Below are 25953 nucleotides of genomic sequence, written 5' to 3'. Positions count from 1 at the left end.
GCCCAGCTGAACACATATGGGAAACACCTTTTTATACTATTTTTCTTTATATTTTTCACCTGTCTGTACCTTGCCCTATCTAACAGACACATTTTCTGAAAATAAATTAATAAATTAATTAAAAGAAAATGATAGGAACATTCATTGTTCCATGAAGGTAAACCTTTTTTTAATTTCAACTACTCTATGTCTTTCCCACTGGCACCACCCTCAGGACAGGATCTGCAGCTTCATGTGTTTGTACACAGTGAGTCATTGATCTGAGGTCAAGTTTAAGGCCATTTTTATTTGACTACATGTTTTTAGGTACTTGTCGCTTCATTGTCTACTATGTTCAGCTGGGCTTCCTCCAAATGCAGAATAGTTCATACAGAATACAATAGTTTTCTGTTTTAGTGGTTTCATCAGCGTAGTTTGGCAACAAAAAAATAATGATAATAAAAACAAATGAATAAATCTGAGTGAACCAGTCTGGATCTGTGTGTACAGGAACAGGACGATCTGTGGCCGGTGAGTCACCAGATAGACGGCGCCAGTGATTTGCATGAAGGAGACCTCAACTTTCACCTGCTCATTTTCTCGACTTGTACATTTCAGTCGCCCCTCTAACACTCAAAGGACATAAACGGCTGCAAACTGCTATTAATGAGACACCTGTGTGGTATGAGTCAGTTGTTTGGCAGGTGGAGGCAGTTAATGAAGCCCTAACTTTTACATTTCTCTCAATGAGAAGCTTTGTGCCTGGTAGGTCAGACAATCCTTTTCTTTTTTTTAACTTCTGGCTGTACGGGAGGCATTCACATCAGATCATTAATTTTAACACGCCTCAGGTTCTAACACTTTGTTTTGTACCCAGGCTTAATTAAACTCCGGTCAAGTCTGTGACTCAAGCTCTGCTTGACAATGACCTTTTGTTGGTTTCTGTTTTTCTCTTTCGCTTACCTGAATGCCTACTTTGTCTTTATAAGGCATACCATAAAATCTAAGCATGGCTATATGTGATTTTTTTTTCATTATTTTGGCGTATTTGGCATGTCTACGATATAATGTGATAAGATGATACTCAAAAACGCTCCACACAAATTAGATTTTTCAGCATGAAAGATGTAATCAAACACTGACAATAATCTTTTTCATCTTAGTGTGCCGCCCTCTTTAGATAATGTTTACTCCATTACCTCAACGTTGCCTTATCACAGCATCGTATTTTATGACTATAAATTTATAACTCCCTTTTACGCACAACATGCCAGCTTTTATGGTGTCAGCATCATTTTAACAGCAAAACTAAACCTCTGATGTCATTATCCCTTATGGTCTGTTGGGAAATTTCAAATCACGTTAAAGGACAAAAAGTAAAAAGTTGTGTAACTTCTCAATTAGACTAACTTCATAGCGTATATCAAGCTATTTATTTATGTATATTTTAAGCAAAACATCAAAGCCTAACTTTTTCCTGGTCATCATAGCTGAGTCTTTGTCTGCTTTGGCACGGAAACAACCTCTTATCTGCACGCCTCCTGACAATAGCCATCCAGTTACTGTGAAGTCAGCCTTGCACACAAGCAACACCACAGACATGAGCCACACAGGTAGGCTACTTTTTTATATTATTTATTAATTAGCCCATTATTACGTCTATTTTATCTTGGATAGTGAAAAATGATTGTGTAGTATGTGATTTTTGTAGTTAATGCTTTTGGATTGATTTTATTGTCATCACCAGATCAATAATTTCTGTATTTCACTTGTTTTTATATATTTAAATAAACAGGGATTACTTTGGCAGTTTACCTCTATGTGGCTCAGCTCCAGAAAAGTCTAGATAATTTTGCTATGTTGTTTCATAAAATACTGAAACCATAAAGTTTTTTCTTCATATAGCTGGGGATCTGCTGATCGTCTACGACACTGAGGCAAAGCAATGGGCTACCTACCTACAGTCAGTTTTCACTGGTCCCATCTCAGAGGCCGGGATCTGCTGCTATGACATTGCTGCAGCGACCAGTCCGAAGGGTGATTTCCCGAGGCTCGTCCAGTATACCTGCAAGCTCCTAATCCTTTCCAAGGGCTTGCTGGAGGGTCTTTGCCCGACGAAACGCTTCTTCCTGGGACGCGTGTTGAGTCCTGCGGCTCATGTGGTGGTTCTGCTTTGTGGGGTGGAGAGCCTAAACCCCCTACTAGAGCTAGTGCCTCTGAACAGTGATGAGTGCACGCAGATCTCTAGTGAACAAGATGCCTCTGAGTACCTTTCCACTGTGATGGACACTGTGAGAAAAGGTATGGAAGCGGCTTATTTCTTTTTAAAATCACTGACCATATATTGTGTTAGTACCATTGTCTTTAGCCTGGTAGAAGATTATAGGACTTTAGGAATGCTAATATTGGCTGAAGTGCAAAAGAGTGGGTAAAAATAAATCAACCACCTCCTGCAGAGTGGATAATGAGTAAAACTGAACTATTGGTATCTTTTATCATTGCCCCCCCCCACCCACCCCATGAGGTCTCTGATCTTATTTCATGAACCAGTCAGGTGTGAAATACTACCTGAGTTTCCCCGCAACTCTGTAACATCTCATATTTTGTGACTGAGCTCAACATCATTCCAACTGTTATTCCAATCCTAACACTCCTAACACAAAATATCTCAATGCATGACGGTTAAAAACAGACAGTTAAAAACATGTTTTTTGGCTCAGTGCTGATCTCAGCCTTGAAAACCCGGAACAGCTTTTTCAACCTGCCCTTCCTTTAGGACAAATGTCCTTGCTGTTCCCTTGTAATAAATGCGAGGAGAGACGAGCGCTCGTTATTTGCTAGAATGCCTGAGCAGCAGCTTGGAAACCTGTTTACTCAGTTTTTTTCATGAGAATTGTGCATTTTGAAGATCCAATATTTGTTAGGAGCAGCTGCAGAGACATCTTTGGTGAAACTGCGTGTATCACTACCATGTCCTCATCTGCCCCGCCAATTATCCTCTGCCTCCTTTCCCATTTTTTTCCTAATTACACTATTTGTATAAAACCATAAAGCGGAGGAGTGGGCTTCTATTTAAACAGGTGTGGGAGCAGGAGGAACATTTGATGCAAATTCAGACACCACTGATTACTCATTGTGAGCCATGCAAATTCAATAGCACTTACAGCATTGCTTCATTGCAGCGGTACAGAGAAGTGGTTCAGAGCGGGAGCCTATAAACAGTTACACTTTAACCCAGAAGCACCTTCACTATTAACGCAGGATGAAGCTGTTTGTTTGTTGACACATGCAACAGACATGTGGGTGTTTGACGACTTTAAGTAAGTGAACGTCTTTACTGATTTCTATACCTACATGCATCAGCGTCAGGCTGTTTCCAATAAAAAAGGAGAGTTTAGATTTTCTATTTCAAACACATGAGAAATCATCAAATTAAAAACTCTATTTACCACGTTACGTTAGGTAAGTAAATGACAAGAGAACATCATGTAACCATGGCAGCAGGTCTATCAGTTTCTTCTGAGCACACCGATGTTTTGAGCAAAAAGGCTAGCATTAGCATGCTAACATGCTCATACAGTATTTTAATCCCAGTATTATACCTGACAAAGTATACATGCAGTTAGGTTAATGAGATTTTTGGAGAATGACACAATTTTTTGTAATTTTACCTCGCTACACCACCACAGTGCGGATGTTCAGCTTGAAATCAAGGGGTTTAACATAAGCTGATTGTTTAGGAATTACAGCCGTTTTATATACAGGCCCCCCATTTGGATAGACTAATGTCATTTTAAATGTAAGGACTGTTTTTAATACTTCAATTAAAACCTTTTGCAGTCAATGAATACCTGATGATTAGAACCCATAGATATTACCAAATATGAGTTTCTGCCCTTGAGATTTTTACTGCAGCCACCTTCTGCTGCTGCTTGTTGTTGGGCCTCTACCTTTAGTGTTGTCTTCAGTAACTGGAAAGATGCTGTATTGGGCTGAGATCAGGCAACTGACCTGATAATTGAAGAACAGTCAATTTCTTTGCCATGAGAAAACCTTTGCAGTATGCTTTAGGTCATAAGCCATTCGGCTGAATCTGAGCAGAGAGCATAACCCTGTACACTTCACAAATGCTGCTACTTTTGTCAGCAGTCACATCATCAGTAAACACTATTGCCTTCATTCCCCTGGCAGCCATACACCCAATGTACAGCCTCTGCCAGTTTTTCTAGGTTTTACATGTTAGGACATGACACCAAATCAACATCAAGTTCTCACCAGGTCTTAAAATTACACCCGACGATTCAACAGCTTTTAGCACCACCACTTTAGCAGCTATATTAACTGTTTGCTGTATGTATTGGTTAAGTCTCTCACGTCATTATAGAGGAATTTTGGCACCCTCTTCTTTATAATGTTGCTTCAATTCATTGTGGTTTGTGGGCATTTGTTTACGCACAGCTCTCTTAAGGACTCAGCACAGCATTTCAATCAGGTTGAAGTCTGGAGTGTGACTTGGCCTACTACGCCAGCAGCTAGATCCTTTTCTTTATCAACTATTCTGCTGCTCTGCTGGGGATCATTATCCTGTTGTGTAGCTCAGTTTCAGCCAGTTTAGCTGCATGACAGATAGCCTCATATTTAAGTAATATTTTGGTATACAGAGGAGTTCATGGTCAACTCAATGACTTCATGTTGCCCAGATCCCATGGCTACAAAATAAGCCCAAACCATTACCCCTCCACTGCTGTGCTTGACAGTTAGCATGAGGTGTTGATACACTTGGTTTTCTCCAAACATGACGCTGCACATTATGACCAAAAACCTCCACGCCAGTCTCATCTGTTCAAAGGATCTTATTCTAGAAATCTTTTGTTTTTTTCAGATGCAACTTTATAAACCTAAGCGTTGCTGCCATGTTCCTTTAGAGACACAAGCCTTTCTCCAAACCACACCACCAAACAAATCACACTTGTTCAGTTTTTTTATAATTGCACTGTCATGATCTTTAACATTTAGCATGCTAACTAAGGCACATAGAATCTGAAATATAGCTCTTGGGTTTATTTACAGTTTCTCTCAGCATTGCCAGCAATTTGCCGAGATGTCCACTAGTCTTCTAGGAAGACTAGAAACTGCCTAAGATGTTTACTGACAAGGAATGAATTGTGAAAAATTACTGGGTTGGACATGGGGAGGTTCTGCTGCACAGCAGTGTCACACTCCTCTGCCAGAGAGGAGATTGTCAGAATGAAGTTATGAAGATGGTCTGTGGGTAGCTGGTGGCAAAGCCAATGTAAGGAGAGCAATAGGCAGATTGTGGGTTGGCTGGTGAGCAGGTTAGTTAGTGGGTTAGTGAGAACCGATGAGTAGGCAAGCTTGGCAGGAGGTTTCTAAAGGCAGCAGATGAGTGTGTTTCCAAGGTGGCAAGGTTTTTAAGAGTTGGGAGCATAATGGTGACAATGTGAACTGCTGCAACCTTCTGCCTTGCTATCTCCAGCACCTGATTATCAAATGTGAAGCAGATGTAGGAACGATGGTTGAAGAAACAAAGAAACAAAGAAAAACAGTATGACCAGCAGACCTCATATTGAGAGTTCACATATTGAGAGATCCACTGTGGTGCTGTACAGAGTCACTATGGGTACATGCATAGACATTTCCACAAAATCGACTGCAAGAAACTTATTCTGATGCTACAGGAATTCATTCTCTGCTGACCACCAGTGGCTGTATAACGCTGTTGAAAACCTTGACAATGCCTTTGACTGTCGGCAAGATATTACAGCTTGGGCCAAAGTGGCAGAACAACCATCTGGGATCTTCCAGTAACTAAAACACATGTTTCAGATAGCTACTGCTATTTGAAAAATGTGTTTTGTAGAAATTCTCAGTGCATACTTCAGCATGTTATTGAGTGTCTATCTTTTTCAGCCTCAGCAGCAAATATGAACCCCATGACACACAAACCATCAGCATCAGAGCTGAAGGGGGTGCAGATGCATTTGTCTGGAGCTGACAGCGCCAGATCCAGCATTATGGTCGTTCCTTCCAGAGTTCCCTGTGGGGTGAGAAACTTATCTAGTCATTAGTAAGCCTTTTTTTTCACACAAAGCACATGTAACATGTGTACTGTCTGTTTGGTAGAGCTCTATGGAAGTGTTCATTCTCCTGAAAAATGAGATGGCTGGCTCCGACACTGAAGTTGAGTTTACGGGTAAGAGTCGGACGCTAAGAGTGAAGCCTCTCCACTGGAATGACCGAATCCTATGTGTCAGCGCACCAGGTGAACAAAACAATAAAATACTGTGATGACTGTATGATTAATGAAGCTTTATTCTGTCTTGTGTGAAGCCTCTAAAGTCCTACGAATTGATCTTCTTTGAATGAGTCATTTATCTTTGTATACAAGGGACTAAATAGTTGAACCAAGATAATAGGCTGTTTGCCAAAGTAACTTCTTGGCACGTGATAACAACTTCGTCACACACAAAAAATTCTCAGTATCTTCTCTGACCATGCCTGTGTGTTATCTGTGTGTTTTTACTGAAGATTTTCCGGCAGGAAATGTAGGAGTGACTGTCTACAGCGGTGGAGTGCCGCTGAATGATGCACAGCTGCAGTACTACAACAACATCGAGGAAATCGCCTGTCTGCTGTCGAGGGTAACAGACCCTGTAGATTTCATGTGTCAGGTAAAGCCATAAATGATATGTGGGTAAAGAATAAAGAATAAATGCCTTATCTGAGTTTTACAATGGGAAATTCCACTACTTCCCCTAGAAAGGATCAGTGCTGAACTGGGAATTTTTCCTCATTATACATACATCAATGATCTCTGATGTTTCTATTTCCGCATCCTTTCTTTAGAGTCTGTTTCCAACTATTTTTACAGAGGTGGACAATTAAATTGAGGAGCCATTATAACAAGAAAACATTTGGTTTTTGTACTAAATAATTGTGCTAAAGACTGGCTCATAGCTCACAGTATATGTGTGCACAGAAACAGCAGTGGGACTTCAAACATATAACACTTGCAAATATATTTAAATACCTGCAGTCAATCATTAACTTACTCATGTTTAGAGCACTTTTAACTGCTGTTCCAGACTCCCCCTTAACAATAGAAGTAACTCTTCTGAGGTACTGCGCAATGCTACTTAGTGACTCACGATTATGCAACTCACTCATCAAAATTAGTCAATCACTACCTCAGAACACAGCCTAAAAGCACAAAGATGTGGGAAAACATCCATTAGATTGAATCAGCATATTTCTTCTGGTGTTTTATGAACAACCATTCACCATCTCCTTTCTGAAATTAAAGGACAGCAGGTTTCCGCTGTCTTGGAGCCATGAACACTTGATTTGATTAGATCCCTTTTGCTGAAGAGGCACACTCGAGGCATGCCAGCAGAAGAATTTGCCAAGACAATCTCAAACTAAAGGCCCGGACACGCCTCTGATGTGTGTGTGGTTAAAATTCAACCTGGCATTTTTATGGTCTCTCTACTGTAAATTCAGTATAACATCAACAACAGTTCCATTATACTTTTTTTTAAATCTATATGTTTAATTTGTTCATGAAATAAAAATAAAAAAAGGCCTCCAGCCCGGTTATTAAGAGAAAAGGCTGCAAGCTTTTCTTTACAGCCATTTCTCACTAGACTGTGTTTGCATTTCAGGCTTTTCAGGTGTCCTCTGTGGACACGCTGGATCAGAAACTGGCCTCCATGCTGTTGGAGAACATGCCCACGGGAGGCTTTCAAGGACTGCAGTGTGAAAACGCACCTGAAAGAGGTACAGCTCTCCATGGTGGATTGCTTACTCTGAACTTTACATTAAAAAGCATCTGCTGAGTAATCACAATGACAGAAAAACCCAACCTGGTATATAAAATATATAAAAACAAAACTCTTGTTTGATTGTCAGAAGAGACACAGTCCAAACCACAGTAGTTACACGATCCCTAATTGTGTGGAAAACATTTTCCCTTCAGACAGAAGCTACAAATCAACACGTCTAACGTGTAACTGATACAAGCTGCGGCAGGTTATGACAACAGAAAGTGTCAGATCGTGCCATTTATATTAGGTGCCGCATTGCTGCACTATAATGCCTACCTAATTCTCTCTTTCCTGACCATGTCTTGAAGCAATGACGTGAATTCAACATAATGCACACAGCTGAAATAGGTCCCACTTGCATCAAGCACAGTATCCACTTTGAAAGGGAAAAAAAAGCCTTCCATTATTACTTGGCTCATTATGTGGCAGATTGATGGCTTCATCAGCCACTGAGATTGATTCTTAACTCTGTTGAAAAGGGCACAGGGAAATGTTGCCATGACAAACAGGTCAATAAGTACCTCCAAGCTGTCTTTCTTTGACGCTCCTGGATGTGTTAGATTACCCACATTGCACTAGATCGCCGTCAAGTTATCACAAGGCAGAGGTATCCGCTGCTATTATGTGATACAGCAGCTCATTTACAATTTCAGCCTTAATGTAATGGATGGAATTCCTTTCCAAGACCTAAACTCTCAAACATCCCCCACAGAGCTCCACCGTGCAGAGGTGCCCTCGCTTCTCCACTTTGCCGCTCGGTATGGCTTCAGAAATGTCTCCAGCCTGCTCCTGCAGTGTCCAGGTGCTGTAAGAACACTCCGCACGGCCAATCGTCACGGACAGACTCCCGTTCAGATTGCCAAGAGTCACGGCCACACAGAGGTTCACGTCATACTGAAACAGATGCTGGTAACTACGTCCTTATAAGACTTCTTTCACTCTCGCTGTGTGTGTTTCATCTTCTGGGCTCATATTGACTCTTATTCCATGTGGAATTGATCCTTGCAACAAGTTAGATCATGTTTCTGGCTTATTAACCTTCCATAGATGCAAGACATTCATAAGACATTATTAGAAAAATCACAATATCTGATTGCAGCTTTCCGGCTCAGTGATTTCTAAGTTTAATAAAAAGCTGTGAATCCATTAATCATTGTTACAGAGCTGCTTGGATGTCATTTTAGGTAAGCTGAATTCCAGTTACTTGCTGACAGTTGAGGAAAATAGCAAGATAGACGTTTGTTCTTGAGATCTAACAGCCAGGGTAAGCAGTGCAGCACTTAGGAATGCTCTTACTGAAATGAGTACGGCAGCAGGACAATAAGTGACTGGTCCCTTATCAATAATGAAAGGAATGGAGAGAATAGGAAGGATTGAAAGCGAGGAGGGGCGAACACACTCCCTCCTAACTTGTGTCTTTATATCCAGATCATGACTCAGTTAGCAGATGGATGGTGGGCTCCCTCCTCCCATCTTCAATATATCTGGCCTGTGAGGTTCCTAATGGAACACCCCCACAGAGATTAGAAAGACGGTGTTTGTTCATGCGTGCACAATGGCTCCCAGCACAGGTCGTCTGCATACATTCAGACAATTAATGCGGCTGCTGATGTTAAAAATTTCCTTGCGTAACAGCTGCCATTTTGTCATGTTAATGCGGAGATCATCTTCCTGCTCAACCTTCCACTTCGCTGTGCAGACGCACTTGCGCCTGAGCCGCAGGTTAGCCTCTCACGCGCTAATTAGAGGTAATCCAGATTTAATAGATTCCTTGCGTGCACGTACCTCACTTCATTTGATAAACCTGTAGGATCATAATGTTCTTTCCGATACTAATTTCATTAGGCCGTGAGGACATTATTTATATATATATTTTAAAACAAAACAAGACAAAAAAACAAAACAAAAACACATCACGCACCCAGTGTTACAGCCAGGTCAGCAGGTCCTTTTTTTCAGTGTGTAATGCAAATATTACACAACATTGCACATCTGCTGTCAGTGAACCTCAAAAGCATTTCAGTGTATTCATTTTAGCCGGAGCGGTACATCTTTGGTACACTGTTGTGAGGTAGTCGAACATCAATTTTGAGCAAGGTTTAATTGCTCATGATACCCACAAGCTTCTTAAGTGAGGTTACCAAATCTTCCTACCTGCAGCTCTAAAGCTGAAAGATTAACATTTGGCTTTTTTCATCTTTTTTTCCCCACAAAATATGAAATGAAAAACCCGCACATGTTCACTCTAGCTAGCTGTTAACCTCACTGAAGAAAAGCAAATAATCACAACAAAAGGTTTTGCTACAATGCAAACAAAAGTTATTATACATAAAAGTGTTATTTTGTATCAGTAAGGATAAGTATGTTTTCCACAAATGTCCACAGATGTACACTCATTCTTATGAAAACAAATAGTGTTTCAGAGAGAGACACCTCAAAACCTGAATAGAAACATCAACATTTATGGATATATAGCGCCAAATCACAACAAGCCCTTTGTATAGTAAAGGTAAAGACCCCACAATAATACAGAGAAAATCCCAACAATCAAAAAACAACAACCTTTGAGCAAGCACTTGGCAACAGTGGAAAGGAAAAACTCAATTTTAACAGGAAGAAAAGTTGAACAGAACCAGGATTAGTTAAGGGCAGCACTGTGGGTGAGGGGAAGGAGACAGGACGTTCAACAGCATTCCTTATCTCACCCCAAGTGTTCACAGCAGATGGCCGCCCCTCCCTGAGCCTGGTTCTGCCGGAGGTTTCTTCCTGTTAAAAGGGAGTTTTTCCTTTCCACTGTCGCCAAAGTGCTTGCTCATGGGGGGTCATATGATTGTTGGGTTTTTCTCCATATGTATTATTATATATAGGTCTACCTTACAATATAAAGCGCCTTGAGGAAACTGTTGTTGTGATTTGGCGCTGTATAAATAAAATTGAATTGAAAAACATAAAAATCCCCACAAAAGGAATAAAAAAGAAATCAGCTTAAGAGAAGATGATGAGCAGAGGCTTCGGCTGCGAAGCAGGATTTGGGCTTATTCAGGTAACTTCAGGGTTAACTGTGCGTTTTCAGTATTGTTAACCTCTTAAGAGACTGCAGACATTACCTGCTCCAGAACAGGTTATGTTCCAGAGATCAACAGATACAAAACCACCGCCTACTGACCAGGCAGTTCTCTGGAAAATAGTATCGGCGTGGCTGAAAGACTTATGTGTGTCGATAGTAGGAGAGTCTAAACTTCTCTCACTGATGACCATCAGCACGAAATATAGATTCTTAGACACAATTTGATTCCATTATTTTTCTCCTACATAAATTTTATTGCTCTCTATATGCTTTAATTCATGATCCTAAAATAGGGCACATATTTGTACTTGGTCAACTAACTACATTTGAATGTAGTCTAAGCTTGTATTCATATTCATGCTCAGAGGGCTTTCAGGGCGGCAACTGAAACAGCAAAACTATCTGCAAATATTACTTTGATGGAAAAACATGGAAAATAGACTTCAAAATAAAAGAGGAGGTAAGAGACACAGACAGGGAGGCACAGAAGACAAAGAAAAAAAGAAACAGAGGAAAAAATAAAAGCTACGGCAGCCAATCAGACAAATTACAATCAGGTTGTTTCAGACATACTGCGACTTAATGCTCAGTCAGAAAATGTCAATTTCCCCTCATCTTTCCTTATGATGCCGAAAACATTTTTGCTTTATCAATGCCTCGGGCTAACCTATAGAAAACCCTGGCACTCCAACAGCTGTTGCAAATGTATTTATCCCCCTGGCAACGCTGCTAATTGAGAGTGAGTGCAGAGTGAGCGAGGTTCGATCAGAGTGGTCTAGCGGGTGCTCGCTGTGAGCGTACAATAAGTCGTTGGAGCGGAACTGACAGAGGAGCGGTCGAGTCATACGGAGGTCTATCAAAAAGGAGTCTATAGCTACAACCTAACAGACATCAGATACAGCACACAGACGAAACTGTGATTTCTTGGCAGTTTTTATTAGAGAGTATTCATCTTGACAGCTAAAAACAACACATACTGTGCTTGCATGTGGCCTGGAGGAGAAATTATGAGAGCCATGATTGTGTTGTGGGTTTTGTTCCTTTTTTTTTGTCCTCGGTTCATTAAATCATCTGCAGCGTTTCCCCCCACCACCTCCAATTAATCAACCCATGATGCATCAGTGATTTGGGCGTCAGCGTAGCAGCACTCTGTCAATAAATACTAGATGGATTGGCCCCCTGCTTTATAGACGGGCCGAATCACTCACAGGGCCTGCGTCAGATCCACTAGTCTGCCCCGGCACCACACTTCTTTGTTAATTAGCTGTGAACTGCTCCAGAGGGGAAAGCTGAATTATTCAGGGAGAGCATAACTAGAATACAAATATAGAAAATGCTCCGCTGGTATCAACAATGTTTATGTCCTCAGACTGCAATGTGCTCACTCAATTACTTACACAAGCCAGCATATTCCTTATTTAATATTTCAGAACTGGGTCACAAATCTGGCTGAGTGTCACTTGGCATTTCGATGGACTCTGTGCTCATACTACAAGATTTCACTGTGTGCGCTTTGAGTGCAGAGCACAACTCGATAAATACAAATCAGCTAGCAACTTCACCACCCGAAGGCTACAAAGAACGTTTTATGTGTTGTTCGTGTATCCACCTATTCAAATTCACAAAATCCAAATTAGGTGACGTGCTAGACTCTGGTCGTGAGATTTGTTATATCAACTGACCATATTTTGCATAAGGTGTTTGGTTTATTAGTAACTGCACAGTAATATGCGTCAGCTCCAGAGATTTGCTTAACATTTGTATATTTCTCAAGTAAAACGCTGTTTTAGCACTCATTACCAGACTATATGTTGCATATCCATTGCATTTCACCAAGCACTTATTCATCCAGACTAGCAGAGCTGGTTTAGAAACGCTTGAAATATCTCAGCTACTGGACGGAGCTCCATCAAAAGCTTTTGCAGATATTAACAGGTTGAAGAAGCTGAAGCCTGAATTTAGCAATCCCCTGAATTCGTACATCGTTCAATCAGCTTGACAAAGTTTCTAGTGAAATAGATTAGGTTGTTGTTGTTTTATCTCACAGTCCTACATGATGAATCTCTCGACTTTGTTTCTAATTAGCAAATGTTGGCATGACGATGTTATTCAGCATAGTATGGTAAATATTAATAGAGACATATATACATAGATATGGCAGTGGCTATCCATTGAAGCACCTCTACACTCTAATTTCTAATGCACGTCTGTGGAAACGCAGATCTCTACAAAGTGAAATCACAACTAAATTCAAACTTACTCAAACTGTATTTATGATATGGGGTATATTTGGTTAAATTAATGTGGTTTGGTGGTTATCACTCTTGCCTCACAGCAAGAACGTCCTGAGTTTGAATCCACCATGTGGCCTAGGTCTTTCTGTGTGGAGTTTGCACGTTCTCCGTGTGTCTGTGTGGGTTCTCTCCGGGTACTCTGGCTTCCTCCCGCAGTCCAAAAACATGAAGTTAGTGGGGTTAGGTTAATTGGGCTTCCACCTGTTGGGCTGGTGATTCTAAATTGCCCATAGCTGTGAATGTGAGCGTGAATTGCCACAACCCTGAATTGGGTAAGTGGAAGAAAATAGATGAATGGATGGGTTTTTGTACAATAATGCTTATGTTACTGTCAACTTATGTTGATAGTAATATAAAAGTTCTAAAGTGTTAATGTTGTATAATGTTTTCAGTGAATATTACAACTCTAGTCAAGCTTTTACTTTGCATAGTCTCTTCTTCTCACTGCTCCTTAGTCCACATGTCTTCTAACTAACAGAAAATGAGTTCATCCGAACACCCACGTGCAGCTTTACACATTTTTTTTAGCGGCGTTTCAGGTATGCACTGAGATGCTAACTGTATGCCGTGTGAGTGCCATGGAAATCAATGAACAAATAATTAATAGCCTCATTTAGGACAAAGTAACACATACGATGAGCCATTAGAAAATGTCACTATCAGTATCTGTCTGATACATGCTTTCGTTAACATAAGCTAGTGCTAGCTTAATTTAGTTTTGGGGCAGTCACTTAGCATCAAGTCACCTTTAAAGAAGGATAAATTATTGATATATCAAAGTAGGCATTTTCTTTACAGTAAAATGCTGGTTTAAAAAAAAAACCCTTCTCCCTCTGGACCATTATTCCCAGTTGTTTGTTATTTAATATAAGAATAGGTCAACTATGGTAAACATGTAACCGACATCTTAGCATTGCCACTGACAGCAGATTGATGTAAGCACAACTGATTTATGCTTGCGGTGTTAGCCTTCAATAATACATGTTTGGCTTTGTGTGAAAAGAAAAGTGCGAAGGTAACACATTCCTGAGCAAAATTAGCTTTACAGAAGTGTGAAGTATTTATTCGCCAGCTCAACTAGCTGTTCTATGCCAAAAAAAACAACAAGTTGGACAGATTTTTAACTGCACAGCACTTGTGTGATGTTCAGTTTTACACTTTGCAATCTGCCACACATCAAACACTCCCATGCTGACACCAGTATGCAAAAAGATAGCGAGCACGCTAAAGCTGAGAGCCGAGCGAAGAGCAAGCTTGTGAATTGGCCATTTCAGCCGTTAAAGGCAGATTTACGGCCCTTATCCCATGTTAGATGTATACTGTCTGGACTGCGGCGGTTGATATTGAATTTGTCTGGAATGAGTGGGGCTTCTGCAGTTTCAAGCGTCTTTAAAATGATTTAGCATTTGTGGTTAGTAAACAAATACCCCTCCTCGGTCCAGAACTACCCCTGAAAATACCACACTGTGCTTCGGCACAGCATCTGACTATTAAAATTCAATGATCGAGTGGTGGTAATTAACCCGTCCCTTCCACCTGTTGGGCTTGTTATGAACCTCTACTGTTAAGTAATGCATTCATGGCAGCCAATGTGTAATTTGCAGTACTAGGAACAGTGCAATATTCTAATTGAGTCATGATTTGCTGTGTTGCTTGGGAACGGCACACGCAGCAGGGCGGGTTATATGGTGGATGTTTTGATCCAAATGAGCTGTATCTCATGCATTCTGCAGATTTACATTGCCGCATTCAAAATGTATCCTCGTAAAGCGGCAGCGGGGTCAGCTGTAATCAATAGATATTATTGCATATTCACTCTTTCGATGCAAAAGCTACAATACAGTAAAAGCTTTTTTTATTTAAAAATGTAGTGGTACTGTCTGTTTTTTTCTGTTAGTCATATCAGAATGTGCATCTCTATCAGAAGTTGAAATATGGCAGCAAATCATTATCTGTTTCTCATCCTAATTATAGATGTGGTCTGATATGGAGCAAAGGGGTCTTGAATTGCTCACTAAATGATATGTTTAGACTGAAAAGGGAAGATAGTCTGATTTCATAATTACCCTGATCATACCCCTGTCTGTCCCTCAGCATGCTATTAGCGAAGAGGCCTAGTCTGCTGCGGCTTTTGTTGTCAGAGAGAAAACGGATTTCTGTTAGCCAGCAGGCAGGGTAACAAGCACACCTCTGTAATTCACATTATAGCCCCCTGAAATTGCTTTTCCACAAGTCCTAACAGATGCAGTGAGAAAGCTCGATTAATAATCTGGACATTTGTCACAGCTGACATGAAATGCTGAATATCAAATCAGTGCACGGAAGAAGATATCGGCCTGTGGTGGTGTGTGGAGAGTCATCTGTGCTCTGAGCTTTCAATTTCTGAGCCTAAGAACGCAGGTGAGAAAAAGAGCCGGCGGGCAAAGTAGGGAGAGCGAGCCAAGGAGTAATCCACATTTTTTTTTTTATCAAAGTCACATTTTGTTGCACTGTATCACAATGCAAGACAAATATCCTTTAAAGTGGCCTCCTGGACAGGCGCAAGAAATGCATCTCGTGTTCTGTTGTTGTTGCAGAATATGTCCGGCTCAGGCGGGGACAATGACGATGCCAGCGTGTACGAAATGATGTGCAGTGCAGGTGAGTGAGCAACTGATGGGAAGTGGAGGGAGGGCAGAAGGAAAGCCAGTAATGGAATTGTTTTATGCCCCCCGGCACATGATTACGCTGTGTTTCCTTTCATTTCCGACCACTGAGTGGTTTCCCCTCGATGATGGGGACATCGTGTAGCATTGCTTCTGATCAGCTGTGAAATGACAAGTGGCCAAAAAAAACCAACAAAAAAAAAACGGCATGTGTAGCAGCCATTACGATTCTGAGGCTTTAGTGCAGTAAACACTTTGTGTGTCAGGGAATCTTTCCATCACAGACACAGAGAAACTGCAACAGGTGGAGGAAAAAGAGGGGGAGGATGAAGATCTCTACGCACCACTGGGGGTGAATGGTGAATACGACACCATCCTGAATTCAGCTAAAGCAAAAGCAGTGGTCATTGCCAACCGCCCACCAGCACCCACACCCCGGCCTGAAGGCACCCAGTTGATGGACAGCAAAACCCCTTACATCACTCAAGGTAACTTGAGACTCTTTTCTTGCATCACTCATTCAGACAGATACAATAGTGATGATTCTGGTTCTGAGTTATGCAGGATGGGGGGAGGAAGGGCCTGGAATGTGCATCGCCACCGTCAGCAGAGCGCGCTGAATAGAGAAAAGAGGGCTTGCTTTGTGATGCAGTTTGTTTTGATTTCAGAAACCGCAAGAACATAGTCGCTCCCCGTCACAAAACAAACACGAGCGAGTCTGGAGAAAGACCCATTTGCCTGCATTGAGAGCCCGCAGTCCCTAACTGTTCAATTACAGCTGTGTGAATATTTCATGAAGATGAAACATCCAAAAGTGACTGGTATTATCAAGGCTTATAAATCATTAAAACAGCTGTGGCTTCTCTTTTTTCCGTCTCGCAAAAATGAACACGCGGGACCGCAATTAATTATTACCGCAGACAATATTACGCCCGCCTCTCGCATTCACGTGCATTCAAAATGGACGAAACTAATTAGAGCGGCTCAGTAAATAGGCCCCCTTTTTTTCTTTAGTGAGCTTGCTTGTATCTACTGAGCCGACCCCATTCCCGGTGGGATTTACGAAGCAAAACAAGGAATTGAGTGCACCACTGAGTTCTCTGCACCCCAACCATCCTCTCAGTAATAGAGAGGGAACTCTCGGGCTGCCATCTGCAACCAATCTTGGCCAGATCAAGGCCAAGTCAGCCAGAATAAGTCATTACACATGTTTTCCATCATCCTTGTCCCCAGAGCGCACAAGAGAAAGGAGAGGGATCTTGAGGTTTCCATCTATTGAGACAGAGGAGCTTCAAACCACACAAGGATCACATTTTGCCCCTAACTCCCACCACCGCAGTCAAAGATGTGAGGGCAGAGATGAGGCTCGGTGGAGGATTAGGCAACGAGCCAGTTATTGGAGAACACGGCACAAGTGGAAACACTGAGGAGTCTTCTTTTTGTTAGCAGCGACGTCTCGGGCTCAGTGAGACTGAAAACGTGAATGAAATTCAATCCCATGGGCAGGCAGTTCTGCACATGCAACATACATGGACACTCCGAGGCCGAATGAAGCCACAAAGCCGGGCTTGTATTATGAGCGAGGCAGGAAAGAGAGGTCGTGTTTGAGCATGAAGTGGAAAAGAGGAGATGCTGTCACAGAGGACGGAGTCAGAGGCTGGGATTATCTTCCAGGGTGTGGATGCTGAATTTGAAATCCAGCGTTGGTCACACGGCCGCAGCTCCCCCGCCTCTGACAGCTAAAACAGTGTAGTCTTTCATTCAGAGCGCTGACAGGAAACCAAAAGCATCATTCAGAGTGTCTAACTCAATTCAGAGCTCAACTGTGTCTCCTTGCAAAGAGCCAAGATCCTGCACTTTTTATTTTGAGATTTTTAAACATATATTCAGATGTCACTACGTTTGTCATTTCTGAAACAGTGCTGGGTGTTTTTTTTTTTTTTTTTTAACTAAGTTACGAACAAGCCACAAGCAGGGTGCTTTGAAATTTAGATCATGGCTCCATCGTGTGGCAGGACAGTTAAAATGCAGGCACAAATTAGAAAAAATTTAAGATTCAGATCTGGTTTTCATCATTCTAGTAGTATTATCTAATAAGATAATTATTGGAAAATTACAGAGATATTTACCACATTATTTGCACAATGTTACATAAAACTGTTGTGCATCAACAGTGTTCCAGAGGAAGAAAACACCAGGCGATGGAGATCTGTACTCACTTCCCTCTAAACAAGGTAGGTGTTGAGTAATATATAGTAATAAGAGCAATAAGTAGCATGTGATCAATGTGTACAACAGTCATTTAGTACAATATTTAAGGTACGTGAACTTTACTTGAATATTTGTAACTTATGTAACATTACTAGGGAACCAGTGCTAACCAGTCGTATGTGATCATTTACAAAAAGCAGCGCTAATCCTTTTCTGTTTCATCATATACAATTTGCCCTTCAGTTGGTATCATTTAAATGCATACACACTTTATTAGGTACGCCCTGTCAGTACTGGGCTGGACTCTTAAATTGGTTGCACTAATGAACAGTTGAACAAGCGGACCAACAAAGTGGCTTCTGGGATATGTGTGTATAAACTGGACCAGAGGTCGGCAACCTTCAACATCAAAAGAGCCACTTTAGCCGCTACACAGCCAGATGGATAACAGATGTAATCTTTTTTCCTATTGTTTTGTATAGTTTGCAATATTTTTTTGTTCAAAGCTCACATGAGCCACAGCTAAAGGGCGCGCGAGCCAGGCTGCGGACCCCTGAACTAGAGCTAGAACTCCATGAACTACTACTGCATAAAGACATTCTTCCGATAGCGTTCCCTTATTTCTGCATGTGCTGCTTTAAATCCAAGCTTTGACCACTGAGCTATCCAAACATCTGCATCTTTCAAACTTCATGCCCTCAGTAATGCAGACTTTCTGTTAAAAATCTGCAGTCTCCAGACCCATGCTGAGATAATCCTGAAGATATATCAGGGTTTTATTCTCAGGCTTGACTAAGCAGTCGCCTGCATACTAATGCAAGTAGCTTTGATATGTTTTGCCGCTTTACTCTTTGCTTTGTTTGGGACAGACAGACAGTCGCAGTTCATTAACTTTGAAACAAACAAGCCCTGCAGCTAGAATAAGCAGTTAATGCTTTTTTCCTGCTTGCGATGTCTTTAAGCAGTTGCTTGTATTTCCCTCTTTGGCTATGACTGGTATCGTCACTTTAGATTAGACTGTGCCAATCATTTTTTTAATAAATACTTTCCTCTGATTTTTTGTTGTCTATTAAAATTACCTGCTGGATGATATAAGTTAATGGAGACGCTATGAAATAATTTGTAGTGTTCTGTTAAACTGATTAATATTCCAGTAATCAGCATGGGGAAGGCAGTAATTAAAGCAGCAGTGTAATGGGTACACACGCAGTAAAAAAGGCAATAAAATGATTTAAGTACAGCCACAAGCCAAGAAGTTTAAAAAAAAAAAAGGATGAACTGCAATAGTGAGCACCTACAGAGAGATGAAGCCATTTGTCTGCCTCTCTGTTCCATTAGTGACACTGAATGACAGGTCCACAGATCATCACACTCACCACGAAAATTACTTACAATCTCCGTGACTCACAGACATCACAGATGTGCTGAGCGAACTCACATTACCCGACTATGGATACCAGCTGCTTTGGTATTACACTCGAGCTTTTCTTCCTTCTATCTTCTCCCAACTAAAAATCAGCTATTTAATTTATGGGTGGATATTTTAGGATTACATTATGATTATTTTATAATCTACAGCAGTAAACATGTTGAAAAATTCCTGCTTATTGTTTTTATGGGCTTGTCGTTTACAGCAGCACGCGGGCGAGAAGGCAGTGTCTCTACCACCTACGACACCTTTGTGCCAAACCAGATAGACGGGCTTCAGCAGCTCATTGAGTTCCAGCAGCAGGTGAAGGCAGGCTCACTTACTGTGGACGAGGCTCTCGAGCTCTTCAGCGACTGGCAGCACGTTCAGAAAGACTTGGATGCCAAACAGCAGGTATGATCGCTGCACGCTCTGACCAAACTCACATGAAGGGATCTGAAAGAAGCAAGCAGGTCCACACACAATACAATACAAATACTGAATAATCAGGCAAGTGTTGTATACATCTGGGGAACCATGTGTCACAATAAAGAAAACAGTCCCTCGGGTTTTAAAGATCTCTGTAGGCCAGAAAAAGAAAGAAGTGAAGAATCGCTGATTCAAAATAGGGTTTCTGTTATGAATTGTACAGGAAGCCAGAGGGGCCAAAAATATGACAAACTCACATTTGAAGAGAAGGATTTCTTATTTTCAGCAGCATGTAAATTTTGACATGATACTGTTTTCTAGTATTGTTACGCACCACAAAGTAGCAGAAATGATGTTTACAATATCTGGCTGTCGTTTTTTTCCTGTAGCTACTCTATTTCGTCGACACCTGCAACTCGAGGAGCCTCTACGCACACATTCTTCAAACAGCACATATCACATGACCTGGGTGGTTTTAGCTGTTGTGCCTTAAAAAATAAGTCTGTCAAATCTAGAGCTTTCGGCAAGCTACCCTGCATTGGCGCCTTATGTTGTTAACCAAGAAGGCAGCGGTAGATAGAGGGAGAGCAGTTTTTAATAGTTCCACAGTCCAGTTTTGAGGGGTATTTTTACCTCAAATCTTTTTGGCACTCTTTATAAATTCATAAATAATAATGTGAAACTTGTGCACTCAAAATACTGTAATGGCTGTAGTGAAGGATTTGAAGCACAACACAAGTTACTTGCTGTTAAGTTCCAGATAGGGGAATGACGGGAAGGTGTACCCGTTCATTATCAGGTAACTGTGCAACACTAGGACACCAGGGTAGGAAAGGAATGTAGTTTTCCACCAACAAGGTGTTTCCCAAAGAGGTATTAGCCGTAAACTTGGCATGCCTTGGCTTGATGTGCATCCGTCCATAAAAAACTTCAAAACACTGGAGAAGTGGGGGGAAAAAGAAGAAGTGACAGGCCTACAAAAAAACTATCTACAGAAAGTGAGCAGTACAGAAAGTCAAGTCCTTAAGAAATAGGAAAAAAATAATCCACCAAAGACCTAACACAGGACATGAGATGCATCTGGACCTTCCATCTAATGGTTTCAGTGGAAGGGTAGCTGTCAAGGAGTTTTATTTAAGGAAGGGAAACAGGAAGAGACGGTATGCCAATTTGGACTTAAAATCAGTGGCAAGACATCTTATAGAGTAATGAATCCAAACTGTGAGAGTCTACAGCCATCTGTAAAACAGGGTGGAGGCTCTGTCATGGTTTTGGTCTGCATTTCAGCCAGTGGTGTTGTAGATCTTGTCAAAATTGGTGGAATTATGAACAAAGAAAAGTACCATCAGATTTTGATCCGCCATACAATTCAACCTGAAAAGTGTCTGATTGAAAAGGGCTTATTTTTTTTTAGCATGGCATTGATCCCAAACACCCTCATAATAAAGTAAAAGCATAACTGGATAAAGGAAAACACAAATAATGGAACATAATCAGTCGTGTATTGGCCTCCCCAGAATCCTGACCTCAACATTACTGAAGCAATGTGGGATCATCTTGACAGAGAACAGAACAAAAGGCAGAAAACATCCAAAGAAGAGCTTTGAATGTCCTTCAAGAAGCCTGGAGAACTATTCCTGATGACTACTTAACCCTTACATGTTCCTTAAAGAAATTACAAGTGTGTTTGTGTTTTGACTTTTTGCTGCCATGATGCCAGATCTCTCTTGGAAATTAGATTTGAATCTCAATGAGATTTTTACCTGGGTGAATAAAGGATTATTGACATGACAGCTTGCCTCAGAGAGTTGTGTGTGTGTAGGAAAATAAAGGTGGTCATGCCAAATACTCACTTTCGAGCTCGTTAGAATTGCACAAACTCCTTATACACTTTCCAGTTATGTTTTCAGATTTTTGAATAAATTGCTGCAAAATATAAAGACATGAAGGGTGGTTTGAGACTTTTGCACAGTACTGTAAATTTCATCAGGCTGCAGTTAATATAAATGTTAATTTAAAATGAAGTGCTCGGGCTCCATCTGCCTTAACAAACCTTTTTCGCCTAATACTTTCTGGCACGTCAGAGTAGGAAATAATAAAACAGATGATGCGCTAATTCCATGTACCTGCTTTCATTTCAGGGTCCTGGTTTTGTTGGCTCACCGTCTCATTTTTGAGACACATTTTTAATGTTATTAGTAACACCTGTGCTTTTCCTGTTGAGGCAAGTTATAAGGTCTGGTCTACACTGCACTGCTGTGCGTTACACAGACAGGTTATGAGGTTGTAAAACAGCGGTAGATGCCTTTGTAGAAGCTAAAGGAATTTTTTTCCCGCCTAACACTGAAGTCAAGTCACAATACCTGCAAAATGTAAGACTCGAGGAGAAGAATCAGTACAGCGACAGGATTCACACTGTATCAAAGTCCAACTAAAGAGTCACCAGTTCTGCTACACAAATTTTAAAATAAGGAGCTTTCATCTGGGAATTTCAGATCTAACTCTTACTACTTTTCACATCTTAGAACAGACTTTGTGATAAATGATCGACCCCTTTACAAACATCGTTTGTAAAGTCCTATTTTGAAGCACTGAGCCATGCATTTTAGTGGTCCCAATGTCGCCTGTTTAAGCAATGTGGTGCTTTAATCTTTAACAATGCAGGAAAGGCTAAATTTCTAAACTTCACTTTAAACTTAACCTCCCAGGATATAAATGTAAAAAAAGAGTAAAAAGTATATTCCTCTCTGAAATGCATCGCAGTAGAGAGAGCAGATTTATTTGTCTGCGGACTAATATCCTCAGTAAAACTACCTCCACCCTTTTGTTCTGCTCTGTTGTTGCATACTTGGACTATATTTGCAGTATGTTTTCCACTGGACCTCCACGAAAGCTCTGAAAGATTTATGATGAGTCTGCGAAACGCGCTCTTTTCTTTGTCTTAGCCAGTGTAAACATAACACGGATCCATCATGGAAATCTCAGAATGTATAAAGACCTGGATGCCTTCTGTACAGTCAGTCTAATACTGAAGCACTGATCTTTGTCTCTACAGCAGAAGCTGAGCCATCTGAGAGCCACTATCATAAACAACAGAGAGGCAGATGACAGCGTCTATGGTAAATATTCTCCTATGTGGGCTAAACTGTGCTGTCATCGCAGAGACTTTTTGGTTTTCTTTAAAATAATAAGTATATGGAATAAATAACCCCGGTACAAATGAGTGTATTAAACTGTATACTGTAAATGGCTTAAAAAGTCTTCTCTCCCTACAGATAAAATCAACATCGTTCATCACACGGCAAGTAAGTCTTTAAAAACTTATCTCAGCGCGCGCAGAGGAAACCAGTGTTTGCATGCCTTTGTAGTTTCTCGAGCTCCAGTCGCAGTGCTGGGAAATTAATCCTCCGGGAAGTGTTATTTAATCAAATCCCCAGTGCCTTGTGTTTTGATCTAGTGAGTTTCACCAGCGCTAAATGAGAGTCCTTTATTTTCTTTTACCGAACGATTCTCTGTTCAGCAGTGCATATTGGATAATTTCTCCCCCAGGTGTTGCGGTGAATGGAAGTCAAAGAGGAAACCAACCAGCAGAGTCTGATTTTTACAGCAAGCCGCTTAAAGCACAGCAGGTACGTTTACCTCACTTGCAGTAGGACAGTTTGGCTCAGCTGCATTAATATATCATTTAATCACATCTGTTGATTATTCTGCTTGAAACAAAGAAAATACTGTACACTGACGTCCCAGTGAGCAAATATAATAATGCAGCAATTCACCTAATTCTTTTGCAGTTGGCTTTTTTTCGAAAATCCGAAAAACGGTGAATGCAAATCCTGTATCGATTGTGAGTATGAAATCCAGTCAGACTCATGTTTTCTGTTACAGTGACTTACAAAAGTATTTGGCCCCCTTGAACTTTCCCACATTTTGTCACATTACAGCCACAAACATGAATCAATTTTATTGGAATTCCACGTGAAAGACCAACACAAAGTGGTGTACACGTGAGAAGTGGAACGAAAATCATACATGATTCCAAACATTTTTTACAAATAAATAACTGCAAAGTGGGGTGTGCGTAATGATTCAGCCCCCTTTGGTCTGAGTGCAGTCAGTTGCCCATAGACATTGCCTGATGAGTGCTAATGACTAAATAGAGTGCACCTGTGTGTAATCTAATGTCAGTACAAATACAGCTGCTCTGTGACGGCCTCAGAGGTTGTCTAAGAGACTATTGGGAGCAACAACACCATGAAGTCCAAAGAACACACCAGACAGGTCAGAGATAAAGTTATTGAGAAATTTAAAGCAGGCTTAGGCTACAAAAAGATTTCCCAAGCCTTGAACATCCCACGGAGCACTGTTCAAGCCATCATTCAGAAATGGAAGGAGTATGGCACAACTGTAAACCTACCAAGACAAGGCCGTCCACCTAAACTCACAGGCCGAACAAGGAGGGCGCTGATCAGAAATGCAGCCAAGAGGCTCATGGTGACTCTGGACGAGCTGCAGAGATCTACAGCTCAGGTGGGGGAATCTGTCCATAGGACAACTATTAGTCGTGCACTGCACAAAGTTGGCCTTTATGGAAGAGTGGCAAGAAGAAAGCCATTGTTAACAGAAAACCACAGGAAGTCCCGTTTGCAGTTTGCCACAAGCCATGTGGGGGACACAGCAAACATGTGGAAGAAGGTGCTCTGGTCAGATGAGACCAAAATGGAACTTTTTGGCCAAAATGCAAAACGCTATGTGTGGCGGAAAACTAACACTGCACATCACTCTGAACACACCATCCCCACTGTCAAATATGGTGGTGGCAGCATCATGCTCTGGGGGTGCTTCTCTTCAGCAGGGACAGGGAAGCTGGTCAGAGTTGATGGGAAGATGGATGGAGCCAAATACAGGGCAATCTTGGAAGAAAACCTCTTGGAGTCTGTAAAAGACTTGAGACTGGGGCGGAGGTTCACCTTCCAGCAGGACAACGACCCTAAACATAAAGCCAGGGCAACAATGGAATGGTTTAAAACAAAACATATCCATGTGTTAGAATGGCCCAGTCAAAGTCCAGATCTAAATCCAATCGAGAATCTGTGGCAAGATCTGAAAACTGCTGTTCACAAACGCTGTCCATCTAATCTGACTGAGCTGGAGCTGTTTTGCAAAGAAGAATGGGCAAGGATTTGAGTCTGTAGATGTGCAAAGCTGGTAGAGACATACCCTAAAAGACTGGCAGCTGTAATTGCAGCAAAAGGTGGTTCTGCAAAGTATTGACTCAGGGGGCTGAATCATTACGCACACCCCACTTTTCAGTTATTTATTTGTAAAAAATGTTTGGAATCATGTATGATTTTCGTTCCACTTCTCACGTGTACACCACTTTGTATTGGTCTTTCACGTGGAATTCCAATAAAATGGATTCATGTTTGTGGCTGTAATGTGACAAAATGTGGAAAAGTTCAAGGGGACCAAATACTTTTGCAAGCCACTGTATATTTTCATATTGTTTGGCTCCAAAGACACTATTAATATTTTGTTCAATTATGACTTATAGCTGCTGTGATCTGTTGTAATACATAAACACCTTTATTTCTTTGTTTTCTCTTTCAGAGAAATGAGAAGTGAAAGGATGTTACACAGTCCATATCCAGCTTAACCCTCCTGTTATGGGATAACTTGTATCAGTGCATTAGTTTGAATAATTATATGTAATATACAATACAATGACAGATTTTCAGCATCATATAGTTTTGCTTTGTGAAAACTTAGATGTTAGTATTCCTGTAATTTTGTAGATTAAACTGCTTCTAACAGTTTTCTGTTACTCTAGACTGAATTTGCAGCAATTCGCTCACAATTGTAAATGTTTAAACTCAACCACAATTTTAATAATTAGTGAGGAAATTGTGTTTCTCATTTTTATGAGCTTCTTCTCTAGAGAAAGGCAGCGCTCACACCAGCAAGTCTCGGCATGTAAAACCTCCAAATGTTTCCCTCTAGAGGGCGTCATATCTCTAGATATGGCCATCGCACCCACAGTCTGAAGACAACTTTAAGTACAGATGCACCTGTGACCTCC

The 25953-nt window shown here is 41.1% G+C and overlaps 1 protein-coding gene across 1 annotated transcript; it reads left to right on the top strand.

Annotated features, from left to right (window-relative positions):
* The first annotated feature begins 1508 nt into the window (after positions 1-1508).
* On the top strand, positions 1509-25499 carry LOC134624031 (B-cell scaffold protein with ankyrin repeats-like). Its single transcript, XM_063469021.1, has 15 exons — positions 1509-1592; positions 1885-2280; positions 5911-6044; positions 6124-6262; positions 6529-6671; positions 7662-7776; positions 8536-8732; positions 15761-15824; positions 16114-16317; positions 18004-18063; positions 19678-19862; positions 22933-22996; positions 23153-23182; positions 23427-23506; positions 25485-25499. The coding sequence occupies exons 1-15, from the start codon at positions 1580-1582 to the stop codon at positions 25497-25499; spliced, it is 1839 nt and encodes a 612-aa protein (XP_063325091.1). The 5' UTR covers positions 1509-1579.
* The last annotated feature ends 454 nt before the right edge of the window (positions 25500-25953 follow it).

This window comes from Pelmatolapia mariae, linkage group LG3_W (genome assembly GCF_036321145.2).
Source record: "Pelmatolapia mariae isolate MD_Pm_ZW linkage group LG3_W, Pm_UMD_F_2, whole genome shotgun sequence".
NCBI lineage: Eukaryota > Metazoa > Chordata > Actinopteri > Cichliformes > Cichlidae > Pelmatolapia > Pelmatolapia mariae.
The sequence above is the reverse complement of the archived record's forward strand: the minus strand, read 5'-3'. Positions and strand labels throughout refer to the sequence as shown.

What these genes read in the sequence shown, in the direction of transcription:
- LOC134624031 (XM_063469021.1), top strand. An exon ending in GATGGACACTGTGAGAAAAG is followed by an intron (nt 2,281 to 5,910) that starts GTATGGAAGCGG and finishes TATCTTTTTCAG; the next exon opens with CCTCAGCAGCAAATATGAAC. An exon ending in CATCGTTCATCACACGGCAA is followed by an intron (nt 23,183 to 23,426) that starts GTAAGTCTTTAA and finishes TTTCTCCCCCAG; the next exon opens with GTGTTGCGGTGAATGGAAGT.